General features: G+C 35.8%; 1 protein-coding gene across 1 annotated transcript in view; it reads left to right on the top strand.

The window, feature by feature from the left end:
• The first annotated feature begins 15155 nt into the window (after positions 1-15155).
• The window catches only part of LOC133191061 (uncharacterized), a 31760-nt gene continuing 26040 nt past the window's right edge, over positions 15156-20875 (top strand). Inside the window, exons 1-2 of the mRNA XM_061326741.1 lie at positions 15156-16358; positions 17598-17779. Of these exons, the coding sequence (XP_061182725.1) occupies positions 15239-16358; positions 17598-17779 (1302 nt within the window). The 5' untranslated portion in view covers positions 15156-15238. The remainder of the gene's footprint in view (positions 16359-17597; positions 17780-20875) is intronic.

Consider the following 20875-nt stretch of genomic DNA (forward strand, 5'->3'; position numbering starts at 1 on the left):
TTTGCAAGGTTAATTTTTGAAATTCTACTTTAATTATTTTTTTTTTATTGAAGTTCATCAAATTATTTTTTGTTGTTGTTAACATTCATTTTTTTTTCAATTTTTCTCAAATCATCTTTTGAAATTTAAATCCAATCAAATTTCATTTCATTTTTTGAATTTTAATTTTATAATTTAAATTTTGTTTTCAAATTAGTTGATGCAATTTGATTTAATTTAATTAAAAAAAAAAGACAATTGACAGTTCTCCATTTCTATTAACTTTGGGTACTAATCAATTTTGATACTAATTACAGCCCCTTAGTGTAGTTAAAAATAGAGTTCTAGTACAGACACAGCATAAAGTCCCTTGTTTCCACTGGCTGTCATTCATTGTGGTGCATACATCTTGTTTGTCTGTCCGTCGTTACATAAACCCATTTGTCATTCATTGTTTGTGTATTTTTCAGTTGGTTTAGTGCAGGTGCACTTAGAGTAACTATCCCATTCCCACGGTTATTCATTGTCAGTGTGTTTGTTGGTTTGGTTTATTACTTGTTGTTGAAGGTGTCCAAGGTTATTTATTCCCTCTGCTTAACTTAGTCATAGTGCCATTAGCTATTTAGATATAGAGATACTTAGTATATGTGCACATTCGCATTGCTTATCGTATACGATTAAATCGCGCTTCGGTTATTTCAAACCTAAACTTGCGTGCGCAATCATGGCCAACAAAGAGGAAATGGAAAAACATAACAAAGCCTTTGATGAACTTGGCGTAAAACCTAAATGTGACAGCAAAGAGGACTTAGAGGAATGGATTATTCAATATGCAGCCAATTTAGGTGCCAGCAAGCCAGTTGTTCCTCCGCCTCCAACATTTGCATCTCAGTCTGTGACAGTATCACATCCTCCCAGGATTTCTAACTTTTCTGGAGCAGAAAAAGGAGACGTATCATATGAACAATGGAGATATGAAGTTATGTGCTTGATGAAAGAGAAGTTTTCTGCTGAAACAAAAGCAAATGTTGTACGTCGATCCCTTAGAGGAGAAGCTGGAAAAGTAGCTGTTAGACTGGGAGCAGATGCCTCAATAACGACATTGCTTAATAAATTAGACAGTATCTATGGAATCATTGAGAGGAAAGAGACAATATTAGAGGAATTTTACAGTGCGCATCAGAATATTAAAGATCAATGCACCTGGTATGTTGAAAGATAAGTTTTGGACAGGGATGCAGCAGTCTCTTAAGGATGAGGGCTATTTATTTATAGGCTATTTATTTGAACAACTACATTCATATGATGAGCTTCTGGTTGCAATGCGTAGGATTGAATTGGAACACACAGTAAAACCTACTCACTTAAAGCAAGCTGTCAAAATTGGAATAAGGAGAAAGAGGAATTAAAAGCAACAATCAAGAGGATGTCAAGCGAGATAGCTGAGAATAAAAGTGCACAGTCACTTACTTACGAGAATCCTCGTGTAAACACATTCAATAGGAGTTATCAAAGAGGATCTACAGGATCATATAGAGGAAATCAAAGAGGAAAGTTCAACGATAGAAGACAGTTGTTCAAACCTCAAAGCAATCAACCTCAAGTTAAGAAACCTGATGAGGAGCCTGCATGCTTTAGATGCGGTCAGAAGGGCCACATTCAACTTGGATGCCGTGTGAGGTTGGATCATTCCAAGAGTGATTTAAACAGGAAACAACCTATGCCAAGGGACAGGTTTTAGGTTGTACAACTTTTAGTCCCGATGATTTTAGTTTAGTTGGAGAGTCAAATGAAGTTGAGATTATTATTGAGGGAATTGAGACAAAAGCATTATTAGATACTTGCTCAACAGTTTCCACAATTAGTCAATCATTTTACAAGGCACACATGCCACATATTGAGTTGCAGCCCTTGGATAAGTTACTGCAGATTGAGTGTGCTGATGGAAATTTATTACCTTACCTTGGTTACGTGGCAGTATCACTAGAAATACCTACCCTTGATGCAAAGGCTAGCATGATTCTATGTTTAGTCGTTCCTGACAGCAAGTTTAATGCCACCGTTCCCATACTATTGGGCACAAATGTGCTTGTACGCCTTATTTCGGAATGCCATGACACTTATGGGGTCAGATATTTGCAGAAAGCAAACCTGTCAAGTCCATGGTATCTAACATTTCGTTCCATTTCTCTGCGAGAAAAGCAACTTACCAGGAATGGAGACAAAATAGCCCTAGTAAAGAGTGCAGAAAGGCCGCAGGTGATTATTCAGCCAAACACTAAAGTCACTATTCAATATTACCTGGATAGAAGAATACCTTATTACTCTACTTGCGCTCTTCTACAATCTACTAAAGGCTCGGTAGTACCAGAAGACCTTGACATAACCCCATCACTCGTCACTTATGACTGCAAAATTACAGATACTGTTCCAGTTGAGATATCGAACATTACGACAAGGACAGTGGCAGTAAATCCTAGATCTTTGGTTTGTGAGATGCAGCCTGTCAAGATAGAGAGTACAAACAGTGCATCAGAGGAGACACAAGATAAGTTAGAGCCATTATTAGAATCCCTCAACATTGATAAGGAAGCATTGACATTAGATGAATTTAGGAAGGGAATGGAGCTTATAGATTCATATGCTGATGTATTTGCGAAGAGCGATACTGATCTAGGATACACTGGAAATGTTAATGACAGGATCCTACTAAGCAATGACACTCCATTTAAACAACGCCATAGGAGAATTCCCCCAGCCATGTATGAGGAGGTCAAAGCCCATATAAAGCAACTCTTATCAGCAAATATCATCAGGCCGTCACATTCCCCATTTGCATCGAACATTTTTCTTGTCAGAAAAAAGGATGAAAAATTGCGAATGTGTGTGGATTTTCGGCAATTAAATAAACAGACAATCAAAGACTCTTACGCTTTGCCACGAATTGAGGAACTTTTGGACAGCCTTAATGGATCAAAGTTTTTCTCAGTCCTTGACATGAAGTCTGGTTACTACCAAGTGGAAATAGAAGAGACACACAAAGAGCAAACTGCCTTCGCCGTTGGACCGTTAGGCTTCTATGAGTTTAACAGTTACCATTCGGTTTATCAAACGCTCCTGCCACTTACCAGAGATTAATGGAGGAATGTCTTGGAGATCTCCATCTAAAGACCTGCTTAATATATCTAGACGATTTAATAATATTTTCTACAACTTTTGAGGAGCACTTACAACGTTCACAGCTAGTTTTTCAGAGATTAAGGGAATACGGATTGAAATTGGCTCCTAAGAAATGCAAGTTCTTCTACAGAAAAGTGACATACGTAGGTCACGTGGTATCAGAACAAGAAGTAGAAGCTGATCAACCAAAGACAGAAAAGATTAAAAATTGGCCTACACCTACTACACGGGAACATGTACGACAATTTCTTGGTTTTGCCGGTTATCATCGGAAGTTTGTTAAGAATTTTTCAAGGATTACAAAACCACTGACCAGTTTGATGCCCCCACCTACCATGACTAAGAGGTCTAAGAAAATTCCACCAAACATCACTTGGAATTGGGGAGAAGAGGAAGAAAGAGCACTCAACGCTGTCAAGAATTTACTTACATCTCCACCCATACTGGCATACCCTAACTACAACTTGCCTTTCGAGTTACACGTAGATGCAAGTAGCAGAGGATTAGGAGCTGTCCTATATCAGACTCAAGAAAATCAGAAAAAAGTTATCGCCTATGCAAGCGGTGGGCTCAGTAAGTCTGAACGAAATTACCATGCCCATCGTTTAGAATTCTTGGCATTGAAATGGGCCGTGACAGAGAAATTCAGCGATTACTTTTACGTTCACAAATTTTCCATCTATACTGATAATAATCCGCTAGTCTACATACTTACAACAGCGAAGTTGGATGCAACTGGGCACAGATGGGTGTCTGCACTTGCAGCATATGATTTTGACATATATTATCGTCCTGGAAGAACTAACAGAGATGCAGATACATTATCTCGCTTACCCAGTCAGGACTATTTATAAGGAGACATGGTTAGAGTTTCAAAGGACTCTTTACAGGCCATTTGTCAGAGTGCAGCCCTTATACAGTCACATGTGGAACCAATGTGCATGACAGCTGATGTGATATGTGAAGTTGAAGAGGGTACCAAAGTTTCCAGTTTTACAGTGGAGGATTGGAGAAAGGCACAGGAGGAGGATGAAATCATATCCTTTTGGAAACCACATGTGCAGAAAGGAATCAGGCCTAGGAGGAGGGATGTACCAGATGTAAACCACCATTCTGCAATGTTTAGATTGTTCAACAACTTAAAGCTTGATGAAAATGGTATTTTGTGTAGAGAAACAACAGTAGATGGATACACAACATCACTGATTCTATTACCTTCCAGTCTAAAGAAAAGAGTTCTAGGAGGTCTACATGATGATATCGGACATCCTGGGCGAGACAGAGCTATTTCACTAATCAGAGATAGGTTTTATTGGCCTGGATTTACAAAGGATGTTGAAGACTGGATAGACAACTGTAGGAGATGCATTTTGAGGAAGTCCAGTGTGAATATACGCGCACCGCTATGCAACATTACCACATCTCAGGCCATGGAGCTAGTATGCATGGATTTTCTTAGCGTGGAGACAGGTAAAGGTGGATACGAGTACATACTTGTCATAACAGACCACTCTACAAGATATGCTCAAGCTTACCCCGCTAAGAATCAGAATGCTCATACCACTGCTGATCATGAGATACTGTACAACAAGTTCATAGCTAACTACGGTTTTCCTTCCAGACTCCATTCTGATCAAGGTGCCAATTTTACCAGTAAGATCATCAGTAAGTTGTGTAGACTTTTCAACATGGACAAGTCCAGAACCACCCCGTACCACCCGATGGATAACGGGATGTGTGAGCGCTTCAATAGAACACTCTTAGACATGCTTGGGACACTAAAGCCAGAGAAAAGAAGGACTGGAAAGCCTACATTGCTCCTCTGACTTATGCATATAACTGTATTAGACACGAAGCTACAGGTCAAGCCCCATTTGTTCTACATGTAATGTTTGGCTGAGAATTACAGCTTCCCAAGCATAGTACAAAGTACATGTATGTTGAGAACTTGAAGAGGAGAATACAGGAGGCACATGATATTGCAACTCGTGAAATATTGAAATCTCAGGAGAAACAGAAAAATTACTGACAGAAAAGCTCATGCTTTGTACTATGCTTCGGAAGCTGTAATTCTACATCCAATGGTAGATGAGGCTCTCAGTATTCTGTATTTCATATTTCGGAAGCCGTTATACAGTATGGTAAATAATGCATTGACGGATCAAAAAGCATGGAGAGCCCGGGGTTTTACCCCCTAACAATTTTTTTCTCCGGGACACTTTTGTAATTTTTCGAATATTAAATGTTTGAAGTATTTTCTATTTAGTATATATTTTTTAGGAAATACAGGTATTATATTTGACAGAAAACCTAGTACATGTATTAAACAAAACACATATTATTTTTTGATTGATGGGATACAATCTACGATGGATCCTCTGTCTGGACCCCCTTTTTTTTAATTTGCTTGATCTGCTTCAGTAATATCTGAAAGTAAAACAAAACATTTTGGAAAACACTAGGGAGTCGATAGCAAATGCCATTTGTTAACATCGATAGTGTCTCTTTAGAATGAGCCACAAACTATACTCGGGTATGTGGACCTCTCACTTTTAATTTAACTTAGCCCTGTTTGAATATGAAAAATATTGGTAAACCCCCCCCCCCTCATGTGTATAATCCCCTCATAATTAGGGCTTTTGCTGAAGACCTTAAAACTGATGATACATGATAATTAACATGAAAAGGGTATATCAGTCATTTCGGAAAGCTTGGTGCATATATTGCAAATGACATGTTAAATAATAGAAAGTTAATGTTGCTATAGCTGGTAAATTAATAAAAACCCTCTTTATTATTATTTAAGTTTGATTCTACATGATTTACGAAACATTTTCACCATAAAATTTCATATCAAAGAAATGGACAGAGCTGACTGGTAATGAAAATGCCTGCACTCTCCTGTCATTATTCGACGTTGAAAAATGACCCTTTTGCCTATAGAAAAAGTGACATCACCCTTAAAATCTGTGAAGAAAAATGATAGAAAAAATGGAAGAATAATGACCCTTTTACAGTTTGAAGATTTTGTTAGGTATATTCTTGCATTTTACTTTTTGGTTAAAAAGATTAAGAATTAAGAATCAAAAGGCCCATGGACCAAAATGCTCACCTGGGGTATACGTAAAATGAGGATTCAGGGATTATATGCAGTCTTCATAGATTTTTTTAATACTAAAAATAGATTTAACCAATTTTATTGGAATGGTGGTAGAAAGGGAAATAACTCTTACAAATTACAGAATGTTCAGATAAATATGTTCTTATTCATTGGACTGAGTAAATACTGTAAAATTGTCATGTCAATTTTCAAGCAATGAATACAACCATTATAATATTATCTTTTAACACCTGTAACTCTTGTACATATGTTTGTTCCTATTTTGTTGACTAGTTTTAGATGTTTTAATATTGTATTATGTTTGTACTCTTTTGCCTCATGTGAGGCCTTGAGTGAATAAAAAGTTTCAAAAGTTTCAGATAGGAATTTCTGTGAATATGAATACTAGTAAGCAGGAACCTATATACTAACGGGATAGGCAACTCCTTTAACGCCATGTTTATTTACCCAAAACGGCACACACAACACTGCATGTTTTTCAAACTACGTTTTTTCCCAGTAAAAAGCTTGTTTTCTGATTAATGTAATCTGTTCTTTTTGTGTATCGGAATGGATATTTAATAAATTTTAAAGCACATACAAAATAATTTAGATATACGAGGGGCATTTCAAAAGTTCTGGCAACTGGTGTGCGGTAAATTAATGAGCGTCATTATCATAAATTAAATTATATCAATCTCTCAAAATAGTCTCCGTTGACCTGGACACACTTTTTCAGTCTTGAAATCCACGTGGAAAATGCTGCCCTATAGTCCTCTTTCGGTATACGCTTCATACACTGGAATACGGCACTTCCGACTGCATGACGACTTTCAAATCGCCGTCCTCGGAGGGCTTCTTTGATAACGGCATTAAACCAAAAATCGCATGGAGCTAGGTCAGGACTGTTGGGTGGATGTGGTAAAACGGCAATACCATTTTCCTTTAAATATTTGGTTACTACCTCTGATCTATGGGCAGGTGCGTTGTCATGGAGGAGCTTTATTCCTCTAGTACTGGTTGTTGGTCGGGTCGTTTTATAGTGCTCTACAACCTGAGACAGGACATTCTCTGCATAAAATTGACCAGTAACACTGCTGTGTTCTGGAACCGGAACTTGAGCAACAGGGCCTTTAGAATCAAAAAATAAGGCGTACATTACTCTCCGGACAGACCGGTTTCTGCGTGCAATTTGAGGCCTTGTATCATTTTCACCGATCCAAACTTTATTATTGAGCTTAGTTTCCGGTTCCAAAAAATATATCTATGTTTCATCACCAGTTACAATCTCCTTTATTCGCCTTTGGTCACAATCTTCATAAATTGCTAGTAACTGTGAAGCCATTTCTACCCGGATGCGCTTAAATTGCTCTTCCGAGAGAAGATGCGGCACCTATCTAGCACAGACTTTCCTAAGCTTTAAGTTTTCCTTTAAAATACGAAAAACTGCTGACGAATTAATGTGAATTAAGTCTGCTATTTCCTCAACTGTATATCTAGCATCATCAACTATCGTATTTTGAACAGCGACGATTTCTTTTTCGCCATATGCACAAACTGGACGCCCCGAACGGGGGTCATGAATCTTCAATTGATTTTCTACCCTCTTTAAATTGAACTACCCATCTTGCTATTGCTCGATATGAAAGAGCATGCTCTCTATATACTACATCTAAATCGGCTTTTATTTCCGTTGCCGTAAAGCCAAGCAATGAGCGAATTTGCTCAACAAAAAAATTGTTCTCCTTATCAGTCATTTTTACGCCCAGTATACAGAGTATACCTAATTATGACGTCATTTTAGCAGACCTATACGTCATTTTGAATGTAAAATGACGTCACTACTGATGCATATGAATTTGCCTAAGCTTTACAGTGGTATCAGAGTCATTTTAATCCGTAACGTAGTTAAAATTTTATATGTCAGTTGCCAGAACTTTTGAAATGCCCCTCGTATTAAGTAAACAGTAAAAAGTATATAGGTCCCTGGAATAAGTTATCAGAGTGTGTTAAAAAAACATATAAACAAGTAGGAATTGCTATAGCGTATCAATTTATGGAATTAGGCAAACTATGCAGGTATCTGCTAGTTAAGCGACGTTGAAGTAAGTAGTTTTCTAAAGAAATAAAGGAGAAAAATATTCAATAGATATACACTGTAAATGTTCTTAATTATTGTCTCACAATTAAGCCTGCTCGTAATCAACCCCTCATTGTCACCAATACGACACGCACTCCTACTCGTCTCTTTAACCTAAACCCCATCTTTAGTGTTTTAACCCTCTTACTGCCAGAGGGGTCATATATGGGCTCTACCCACTGGCTGCCACAGGGGTCATATATGACCCATCAAAATACTTTATATCAAGTTTTGATCTATTAAAAATTTAAGTTCATTAATTATGTGTTTATTTAAAGAGAAGGCTTGAAATCTTTGTTAGCAATAAAAAAAATTGAATTATATTTTGCAAAGTATGATCAGTATACTAGCATTGTCTTAATTTTATTTTCATAGACTCACAAATAAAATTTAGGATGTTTCGCTTTCGTATTATTATGAGACTGACCATTTGATTCCGGGGGGGGGGGGGGGGGCTTTTAGAATTTGGAATGAAACAATTTGCCTTGAATATTTTGCATATACATGTGATTAATAATCTCTTCTCCACTGGGAATTATGGGAAGTTTTCTAGGTGAAAAAAAAGAGTATTTAAAAAACTGTCCCTCAGAAATAAATATTCTGTCCCGCAAGGGTATTAAAATAAGTAATTAATCTGACTAGCTCAAGAAAATCACCACCACGCCCTATCCCCTGGGAATTTTGTTTTCAAAGGTAATAGTTTTATAAATAGAATAAATAACGCGTTTAATGACTAAGTGAAATTTTGAATTAATCAAAAGTCTAGGATTGGGAATTCTTAAGGACCTTGAGGCCAGAATATATACAGGTAAATTAGTTAATAAATATTTTTCTGATTAGAAATAAATCAGAAAACGTTTAATATGTCTATTTTTGTAAAAAAAAAAATCTACTCCAAATCATTGCGTCGGAAGCAAAAAAAAAAAAAAAAAGGGGGGGGGATGGGAATATTAGAAAATCATATCAGGAGTACTACAAGTGGATCATATGACCTACGGACATTATATTTTTTTTAACGAAGGCAAATAGTTTATGTTTTGAAACAGTGCACCTCACCGGAGGATTTAGAGGGGGCAGTTCCCTTTTTATGAATTACAGTAGATTAGTTACTATATGTAAGCGTGCATGTCAAAGCATCTACATTACCCCCCCCCCCCCCCCCCGTAAGGGAAAAAAAGAAAGAAAGAAAAATACAAAATCTTTTGAAGAGAGAATGTATTTTAATGAATATGTTTAAGTATTCAAAGATAAATTCAAGATTTTATGATTTTGCATTATCCACACACTGCACATTCCGGGACTCAACCTAACACCCCTTAATGTCAATTTCGGTTGAGCCCCCCCCCCCCCCCCTTACCCGCTGGGCTGGTATTAGTGCTGCTCCAGACCCCTTTGCTTGAGTCAGAAAAGCCTCCACAATATCTTAGCCCCGCTATGCCACTGAAATAAACATCTAAAACATTATCCACGTTCTCGATCCTTTAGCTCTACTACTCTTGAAAATTTTCGTTCTTTTGCTACCGACTCTGATATCGAAATTTCCATCAATAAGAGAAGGAGAAAGTTGGACATATTGCTAATAACACACACACACTATATTGGTGGACACTGTCATGTTGTAAATTGTCACAATTGCCTTCAATTGTGTTGGGTTCTTTTCAAAAAAAAAAAAAAAAAAAAAAAAAAAAAAAAAAAAAAAAAAAAAAAAAAACCTTTACCAGTCTAGTAAATGGATGACCTTTGCCAATCAAGAAAAACAATACTTTATAACAATAACAATTTATTTACAAATGTACAAAAAAATCAAAATATAACTCGGGCTCCGGTGGTATCGAGGCTTAGGAGACATCAGATGAATGGCGCACAGTAGACATCAGATGAAACACACAAGAAGCTAGTGCAAGGCCATAATGTCACAGAATGATCACTAACACGTCTCCCAAACGAAGAACCATATTCAATAATTCATATAACATGTCGGCCGGAAGTACCAATCATCACCGGAAGTAGACGTCATCGGATTCAGGAAGTTCTCTTATAACGTAGAATTAACATCAGGAAAGGCTATCTACATCTACTAAAAGGTCACTGGATTGTAGTCACTCACACTCATAAATGCAAAAACAAAAGGCCCAGATTTCAAATGGTCCACACAGGTACCAGTAATGCATCCCATTTCCACACAGCATGGGAGCCGCCCAATCCACTAAGTATGGGTCATAATTTCACACCGTCCACACAGTTTGGTGTTCAGAACTAATCTGACAAACCTGGCCAAAACCCTGGATAAGTGTAACTATTAATATCATCAAACTTGACAAACGGGTTTACCAAGCGATGTCGCAGCTCTTTATGCTACAATTCAGTGACCATCGATGCGTGCAAAGTTAAACACTCCACAATGTATGGAAGAGCATTTGGAGCAATATTTACAATATTGTGACATAAATGTTGAATTTACCGGGTGGCTGTAAATAAAAAACATGACAACACTTGTACAGGTTAAAGCATTTTTGAGGCGAAATCATATCATTTTTTTTCACTTCATGATAGTAAATTAAAATTATAAAGATTAAATTTTTTAGCTAGCCAAGTTATACTTGTTCAAACTCAGTTGGAAGAAATTCAGATTAGCTTTTTCTTCTTAAAAAAAACCCAGCTTTTATTGATTGGATTTGATCTGCTACAGTTTCCAATTCTTTTCTCTGAAACAGATCGTTTTCCCATTAAAAAGAACAATTCCCCCCCCCCCCTCCCCGAAAAAAAAGAAATCTGGATGAGGCTGGATTTTTTTTTTATAATGCAATAACGTGGGAGAGTTCGAACATTCTACACCATAAATTGGGAAGGCTAACATTGGTCTTTCATTTAGGATTATTACAATGCTAAATTGAGAGCTAAACAGTGCCGGGGGGGGGGGGGGGTCTTCTTGCGCCTCTTCTGAAAATTATTCTTCTTTTGTCGATCCTTTGCTCTGACTATTATTGATTCTGTGCTGCAAAGGTATAAATGTACAAAATGCATACTTATATATAAAAGGTAGGTCTTACCAAGCAACTATAACATGTATAATGAAAAAAAGTATTTTGCGAATAACTTGCGTTTCTTCTTTGTATTAATTTTTTGAAAATGGTTACGCAAGCAATATCTAATAAACGATTAATTTGAGTACTAGTAAATGTTGTGTTCTGCAAATACGCCTAAGCTGTGTGTTTCTTTAATTCCACATGTTCACGAAATTTTATACATTATTCTTTAGAGATACCTTGAGATTTCGATACAAGGCACCCTGCTTAAAATCTATAAGCAATTTTGAACAGAATAATTATATTATCAAAGTTTTACAATTATGTAGATTTATTAAATTAGGCCCATCGTAAACCACTTGCCTAAATAGATCTATTTTCATATCATAGCATTATAGAAGGGACATACAGTATATGAATTTTAAATCCTTAAAATATTTGGTTGATTTTTTTTATTTATATATTGCCGAGCATTTCAATTTAAAATCTATTGAAAGCAATTTCAGTTTTTTTGGGGGGGGGGGGCAACAACCAAATATTTTCAATATTTTCATGGGAAGACTTTCAAATAGAAAGTCCTTGTCAAGCTAAAAAGTTATCATACAGACGTTAATCATGTTATCCCCTAATCACGTTATCCCCTCATATGCCTCCGCTTCCGGTTCCTATACGGCCATAAAATAGATAAACTTCATATGCACCTTTTCATGAATGCACAGAAAAAAACGCGCTAAAGTGCATGTATTGCTGAGGTGCGTAGGAATACAAATTCCTAGGCACTTCTTTCTGAAAGAGGAATTCCATAACAATATAAATAAAGAAAGTGTCTGACTCTGACGTTCAATACACAATTTCCATACAAATAAATCACAAATAATAACATTATGTTCCCTTTCAAAATAAAATCATCATTTTCATAGCTATATTGATTCTTGATCAGTAACACTTTCTACGTCACAATGATCAAATGAAACGTCTGCTTTGATCTACACCGCAAATAATCATGGATGAAAAAGGTGACTTTAGCATGCCGCCTCTACCTGATTTATTTCCTGAAATAGAAGATATAGATTTTCTGTGCGATTTAGAATTTGATGAAGTCATTGAAATTACTCAAATTGGAATGGCAGTTTCTTCAGTGGCCAACGTACATTGAAGAAATGGAGAGAAAACTCCAGGTTGATGAAGAAGGGGGTGAAAGAAAAGTTGGCCTTCGTCTGAATGATTCCACTTCTCATAATACTCTCAGATTTAGAAGAGTTTCTGAACAGGAAATTCAAAGATATTTTGATAACAACCAGTCAGATTCAACCAAAAAGAATACAAAATGGGCTTTGAATATAATTCATGGTAAGTTCAAACAAATATGCACACAAACAAAAATAATGTTGATTATTGCTTCTTTGCATATAACAGATAAACTGCTCAGTCGAAATTAACACTGATGTTCAAATTCATCACCAAATGCAAATTTGACTGATATGCAAAGCAACATTTTCATATTGGTCTAACTCTCATCTGTGCCTCCTTTTTTCTTACATGTAGAATGGTCCCTCGAGGCTCTGGGTAAATCACTGGACCTCACAAATATTTCCTCTGAGGAGCTAGCAAATTACCTATGCCAATTTTATTGTGGAGCAAAACCAAAGATCACCAAATCAAGGTAAAAACAACTCCCAAATGAATTAGCTGAGGAGTTCCATAAAAATACATTAAAGAACATCAGAGCAGCACTAAACAGACATCTACAAGATATAGGTCGAGACATTGATATTGTTAAAGACAAACATTTCAAAGTGGCAAATAGAACACTTAATGGCCTATTGAAGGAAAGAATGAGAACAGGTTTGTCAATACCTACATGCCACAAAGAAATTATATGTGAATCAGATGATGACTTGAGGAAAATTGCTGAATATTTCAAGAATGTGCCAAACAACCCAATAATTCTCAGACAATGTGTATGGTTTTACATTGCTGTTCACTTTGTAAGCAGGGGTGGGGAGTTTCATCATCAACTAAAGCTCAATTCATTCAACTTTCATTCTGATGCCTCAGGGGAATATGCCATACTGAATCATGAAATAAAGCAAAAAAACTTTCAAGGTGGTTTGCAGAATGAAGAGGCTCCCAATGACAATATACAATTGGGGCGAAACCACTGGGAGCGAAACCACTTAGCGCGAACATATAATCGGGGCGAACCCAATTGGATCACCTAGCTCACCTTTTTCCATTCTTCATTCCTAAAAGTTCTCCATGGTGCGAGAATCGTGTTTATCCTGCAGCAAAATGTTGGTATAATTTATATGTAGGGAAAGGGCGTATTAAGTTTTAAGAACTTTTGCTCAAAACCATTTGTAAAGTTTATAGGCAACAAAATATGTTCAAATCAAAATGTTTTCTGTGTAAAAACTGTAGACATGATTTTCTAAGAAATATTGGAATTTCAAATTTACATAATAATTAATTTACATAATGAAAAAAATTCAAATGCTCTATTTAAATTTATATTAACTCATTTCCCATGTCAAATTCCCAGTTTCATATATAATGCATGTAATATAAGACATATAATATAATGAATGTAAAATTATTGTACACACAAGTCACTATGATAAAATAATTACTTACTTATAGCCACTTCAAAAATGTATGGTATAGGTTAAATTTATAGGAAAAACGGGTTACTGTCATTTCGCCCCAAAACCAGAACGCCCCATGCATGAGCGCCCCAAACATTTTTACCGGCGCCCAAGTACAAATATGAGCGCCCCAAACTTATTCCACGAGCGCCCCAAATTAGCATTTCGAGCGCCCCAAACAACATCGTCCAATCTAACACAGGTATCTGTAGGTGCTCTCGTTATGTGATAATTTTATACATATAAGTACTTCATCAGTTATATTTTATTTTTGGAATATTTCACTTGAATCTATGTTGAAATTGACTTATGTTTAGTTGCATACAACTGTACAAAATATTCTTTTGTTTGACTTTCCTTCTTCAAAGAACACTTGTGTAATATTCTTTTATATTATCAACTTTTAAATATTTGTGTAATTAAAAACGATAGTTTCAAAGTCTGAGCACCGCCGTTATCCCACATAAAGGAGCCCGCTCAATTATAATCTCATAATTATTTCATAATGCTAGTTTACAAATCTTGGGGCGTTCGTTATACTTAAAATCTGGTGCACTTATGATAGATATAATTTGGGGCGCTCGTGAATTGTTCATATCAATATATTTTTAACATCGAAATGTAAAAAAAAAAAAAAAAAAAAAAAAAAAAAAGCCAACAATTTATTTCTTTACTAGTTAATGAGCCTTGGGGCGATCGAAATGCTGATTTGGGGCGCTCGTGAATTAAGTTTGGGGCGCTCATATTTGTACTTGGGCGCCGGTAAAAATGTTTGGGGCGCTCATGCATGGGGCGTTCTGGTTTTGGGGCGCAGTGACTAGCACCCAGGAAAAACCTTTGTGTACGAGTTGACTCCTCATTTTTGTGCACAGGAAAACTTTGTATTAAATCACATAGGAATGACTTCAGTTTTGGGTACGAGTTGACTTCAGTTTTGGGTACGACTCGGTTTGGGTACGAGTTTACTGTAAATCTTCCGTCGCATGGCTGCCGAACCCGAATTTGTACTACAGTACTTTTAAAAGTTGTTATCAGATGACTTATATCTGGAGTGAAGAAGGTTTGTTATGGCATAAAGCTTGTAGAATTTCCAAAACGAGAAACGCCGTCCATAAGCCGAGAAACGTTACTAAGTCTCCCTTCCCAAATGTTGTCGGAAGGGTGACTGATGAAAATGGCAGAATCATCCAAGCTTGAGAATGATTGCGACATTGGTCTTTCAAGTGATGTGGACTGGGAATCATCTATGTTTCAAAATGAAGACTGGGACTTTTTAACATCTTGTCATTTGGAAGGGGGTAGGAGGGGGAGACTAGGAAAGGTAACAGAGGGTGACAGGGACCATCCAATAGCTTTACAGGATGCACCACAGCTAAATAAGGAGGAAATAAGCAAAGATGATCCCAGTGTACATGACATCCCAGAATCTGAACAAGAACCTGCAACTGAAATTGATGGACCATCTCAAAATATGCTACCATCTCAAGAGTCAGGGTATTATTCACAGAGTGAGTGTGAATCGGATTCTTTGGTAGAAAATTCAGAAAAGCAATGCTTAACATATGCAGGTGATCATTGTGATATTGCCAGTCATCAAATATGGCCTGCAAGAAGTATTGAGTTGCCAGCAATGAGAAAAGAAAGGGAAGACCACCATGTGAACAAGAAAACAGAGAAAGACACATTAAAAATAATAAATGGAAAAAGAAAGGCAAAGAAAAAAGCAAAAAGATATAAGAAGAAAAAGAAATGTAAGAAGATTGTAGGCAGAGGTGTCCTGAAACTTCTAAAACCAGTTATAAACAAATATTGCAAAAAAAAACATTGCAGCTCTAGTAACCATGCTTGCCAACTTAAGATACTCAAAAAAGAATTAGTAAAATATTTGGTACGAAAAGGACTTCGACAGATTGAAATAAAAAAGAAGCTCATGCACTCTTTACTTAAACCATTGATCTTTTCAAGGAAGTGCTGGTCAGTATTTCCATTACTGGCAAAATGTGAGGAGAATTCTTCAAATAACATGGTGAAGGAATGGAATCGCTTAGCGTCATTTTCCTGTCTAAAGTTTAAGAATGTGTCAAGTTTGCGATTAGCAAAACATGGCTTTTTCTTTGTTAAAGATAAGGGTAGAATTGAGTGTTTTTCATGCCACAAGAATTACACTCAAAGAGATCTTGAAAATACAGTGGACTATAATTCCAAGTTGGAAACAACATTCCATGAAGAGTGGTGTTTGATTGTTGGAAATGTTCCTATACATCCATCAAGTCTTGAAATCCCAAAAGGTTTAAAGTTTATATGTACTAACTTAACATGTACTTGGCAATGCATTGTAATTCTGTTATATTGAAGACAAAGGACTATCTTGCTTAACATGCTTAAGGCCACTTTCTTTTAGTTGTTTTTCCCAAAAACTGGGATGGTAGGTTGGTTAAAAAAAAGTAAAATCAAAGACAAAATTATAATTAAACCCTCCCACTAATTTAAAGATTGCATACCAGTTACTGGTATATTGTTAGTTATCTGACACATTCAATTTTAAGATGTTATAGACTATAACAAGGCTCGGGGATAAAAAAAGCACAAAACTCTTGGGATAAAAATCATATCCAACCACAAATTATGGTAGATCCTATATTTATCAAATATAAACTTTTTTTTCAATGCAGAAAGTCTTATTTTTTGTGGTTGAAAAAAAAATTAAGGGGGCTGATGGGGTTTCCATTGTGCAATACTTCACGCATCATAGTAAAATGAAGTGTATTTACTCTTTAAAAGCAACTATTTTCACATAATTAATAAAATTTAACAAAATTAAAAATCACAGGTTAAAAAATCTAATTACAATTTTATATAACTGATGTTTTAAACGATTTTTCATTCGATAGGTAGATTGACGTCATAATAGTGTGTTTGTGACTTATAATAAACTGAAGTTCTTTAAGAGGGTATCATAAAAAATGTTATAAAAGAAAAAAACATAAAATAGAAGCTCTTGAAATTTAAAACATAGAAATTTGAGAATTTCACAATTATTTTTGTTATTTTTTGTGTAAATTTCTGTCATCTTTTGTAGTACTCCATAAAAACAGGAAAATTTCGTTAATTTTGACATTTTGAGATCCCCCATCTAGAAACCAGGCGGTAGAATTTTGTGTTTCTTACATATAATGTACAATATAGTATTACTCATCACATATTAGAGTTTTAGCAAAAAGTCTATTGTAGTTTTTGTATAATTTGCTTTGAAGTGTGAAAAATTAGCACTTTCCCATATGATCCTATAGTAAAAGTACCTGTATTTTGAGACAGTCCCTAAGAAATACCTAGACGGTAGATTTTTCCTAAACTTGGCATGTACACTGAAGTCAGTGTAAGCTACATATGGTATAAAATTAAAGAGTTTCTCTATTGTAGTTCTCGCACAATAAAACCCCAGTCGGTTCCCTTAAAACTAATACCTAATAAAAAAGTGGTCTAATTGTCTTTGTAGATATACAGGTTATCATTTCTTTTTATTATAGCTTTACCATCTCGTCATAAAAGGATATTTAAAGATGGAGATGGAAGATTAATTACCTGTAAAGGATTCTGTGGTCCAAATACTTTCTCTGTAGACCAAGGAAACATGTTGAGAGAATTTCCAGCTCTGGTTAAGGCATATGAAAGCTACAACCCTGGGAATGATCAGACTAATCCATTTTTGGTAAAATTTCCAAAATTCTCAATTTTTATACGCCCGTCTTTAGACGGGATGTATTATGTTATGGCGTTCATGTCCGTCCGTCTGTCTGTCTGTTAGCTTTTCTCGTGTCCGGCTCATAACTTTAATACTATTAGGCCTAGGATTATCAAACTTTGTCAGCTGATACTTCTTGGGTAGAAGGTGTGTCGCGCACTAAAAGTAGGTCGTTCTGACCTTTATTTAAGATGCTATGGCCAAATATGGAAAAATCTTGTCTGGCTGATAACTAGAAAACTATTAGACGTAGAATCATCAAACTTGGCCAATTTATGCATCTTAGGTAGAAGGTGTGTCGCTACCTATTTCAAGGTCACTGTGACCTCTAATTTAAGTGAAATTTAAAAAAAAAATATTTTTTTACTATTAAATTACACAATCCCAAAAAATGTAAAAGTGTTGCAGTATCCTTATCAAAAAATGTTAAAATCATGAAAATACTTATTTTTTTCATTATATACTTTACAGCAATCTATAAGAAATATAATGTTACAAGAGAAATTCCACCTCTCCCATGGGTGTAATTATCAAGCACTGGTCAAGGAGAATTTTGATAACAGAAAATTGTATGTCAAATTAGAGAGAAATTAATGAGTTTAGTGTGAGGAGCTAACTGGTAGAGCATCTCTGATCAAGCAGGTGTTATCTATGTCTCTTTGGAATTGGGCAGAGGAATCAGCCATGTTGGATTAAATAGTTTTTGTGGGCTAGCCTAACTTTTAAAATGAATTTGGTGAAAAGTAATTAGAACTAATTTGATATTGTATAATAAACTAGCATGATATTGTATTATAAACTAATTAATTAAAACTAATTATACTTGGGGGGGGGGGGGTGATATTGGACTTAGCATGCCCATTGTCCATATGAATTGCAGCTTAAAACCAGTCTGACATTGAATCTAAAGAAAAAAAAAGAAAGTATTTAAAAAAAAAATTAATTATGGTAGATAGTCCCTACAAATCTAAGAGTCTAGCAGAAACCTTATTAAAAATGTTGCATCAAGATTACAATTTTTTTTTCTTTTTATAAATCTTTGTAACAAATTGAAAAAAAAAATCTTTGTATTCAAATTTAATTTCAGAATGACATAAATATTCATTAATTTTTAAATGCACTACAAAGCAGATAGCGCAGATCCATTCATCCCTTGGGAGTAATGAGTGGACATGCGTCCAGTTAAAGAATAATTAATGAGTTCAGTGTAGGAAGGCTAGCTGTCTCAATCATTTCTGTTAGAGGATCTCTGATCAAGCTCTTATCTGTATCCTTTGGGAATTAGACAGAAGAACTGCTGGTCAGTTTATAGCATATATCAATTGATGGCCAGTCTTTTATTTTAAAATTAATTTGGTATAGATTAAATTAAGACTAAATTGATATTGTTTAATTGATATTTTTATTTTATTTTTTGAAAATATTGATGAACAAATTTCAGAGCATCATGTCTCACAAATATAAAAGATTGTGTGTGTGTCACTGTCACTGTGTGTGTGTGGGGGGGGGGGGGGGGGGGGGCTGCAGATGGGTATTTGTCAAGCTCTAACACAACCAGTTGAGGATCGATAATGTTATATTTGTTATAATTCATGCCTACACCATAGGAAATGTATAAACAATTAAACGATTATAAGGAATGGAAACATCTTGAAAATCCTTGTATCAAGGTTGACATGATTTTCTTGCACTCTGAACTGTTAGTGTTAATTGAACAATATTTGATGGGCATATCATGCTGTGGCGGGGCACTTTATTTTTAGCATGATGGTAGAATTATTTCATTTCTATTTCATGTTAAGCATGTTAAGATATAATCTGGTTGGAAATGTTGAGTCATTCTTGATGTTTACTTGTATTTTTAGCTCACTTGAGTCATAAAATTGACTTAGAATACAGTGATTTTTTTTTCCCAAATAGATTATGTATTTAGCTTAAGTCAGTGAAATTATAAAACAAAAACTAGATGAGATCTCGTTGCGAGCAACGAGTAGGTCTTCCGTTAGATTTCTGATAAAATCTTGATTGGGAAATTTTGATTGATGAAAGAAAGTAAAACAACTTTAAATGTAAAAAATATTCATATCCATTCTTCAAAATTGTTTAGCAACTCATAAAAGAGTGAAATCTATCAATTTCAAACAACTTCCTGTCCTTTTTATTCACTTCTGGTATGACCGGAAGTACTCACAAGAGGCCCATGGGCCACATCGCTCACCTGAGTAACTTTGGCCATGCTGTTCTTTACCAGATCCCCCCCCCCTCCTTGTAATACCTATTGTGGCCCCGCCCTACCTCGGGGGGTCCTGTTTGAACAATTTAGAATCTACACTACCCAAGGATGCTTCCACATAAGTTTCAGCTTTTTTGGTCCAGTGGTTCTTGAGAAGAAGATTTTTCAAGATTTTTCCTATATATTTCAATGTAAAACTTGGATTCCCTATTGTGGCCCCGCCCTACCCCCGGGGGTCATGATTTGAACAATTTAGAATCTACACTACCCCAGGATGCTTCCACATAAGTTTCAGCTTTTCTGGTCCAGTGGTTCTTGAGAAGAAGATTTTTCAAGATTTTTCCTATATATTTCAATGTAAAACTTGGATTCCCTATTGTGGCCCCGCCCTACCCCCGGGGGTCATGATTTTAACAATTTAGAATCTACACTACCCAAGGATGCTTCCACATAAGTTTCAGCTTTTCTGGCCCAGTGGTTCTTGAGAAGAAGATTTTTCAAGATTTTTCCTATATATTTCAATGTAAAACTTGGATTCCCTATTGTGGCCCCGCCCTACCCCCGGGGGTCATGATTTGAACAATTTAGAATCTACACTACCCAAGGATGCTTCCACATAAGTTTCAGCTTTTCTGGTCCAATGGTTCTTGAGAAGAAGATTTTTAAAGATTTATTCCTCTATATGTCAATGTAAAACTTGGATTCCCTATTGTGGCCCCGCCCTACCCCCGGGGGTCATGATTTGAACAATTTAGAATCTACACTACCCCAGGATGCTTCCACATAAGTTTCAGCTTTTCTGGCCCAGTGGTTCTTGAGAAGAAGATTTT

The sequence above is a fragment of the Saccostrea echinata genome, unplaced genomic scaffold, assembly GCF_033153115.1.
Source record: "Saccostrea echinata isolate AGI-Se365-2 ecotype Australia unplaced genomic scaffold, CSIRO_AGI_Sech_v1 ptg000023l, whole genome shotgun sequence".
NCBI classification, from domain to species: Eukaryota; Metazoa; Mollusca; class Bivalvia; order Ostreida; family Ostreidae; genus Saccostrea; species Saccostrea echinata.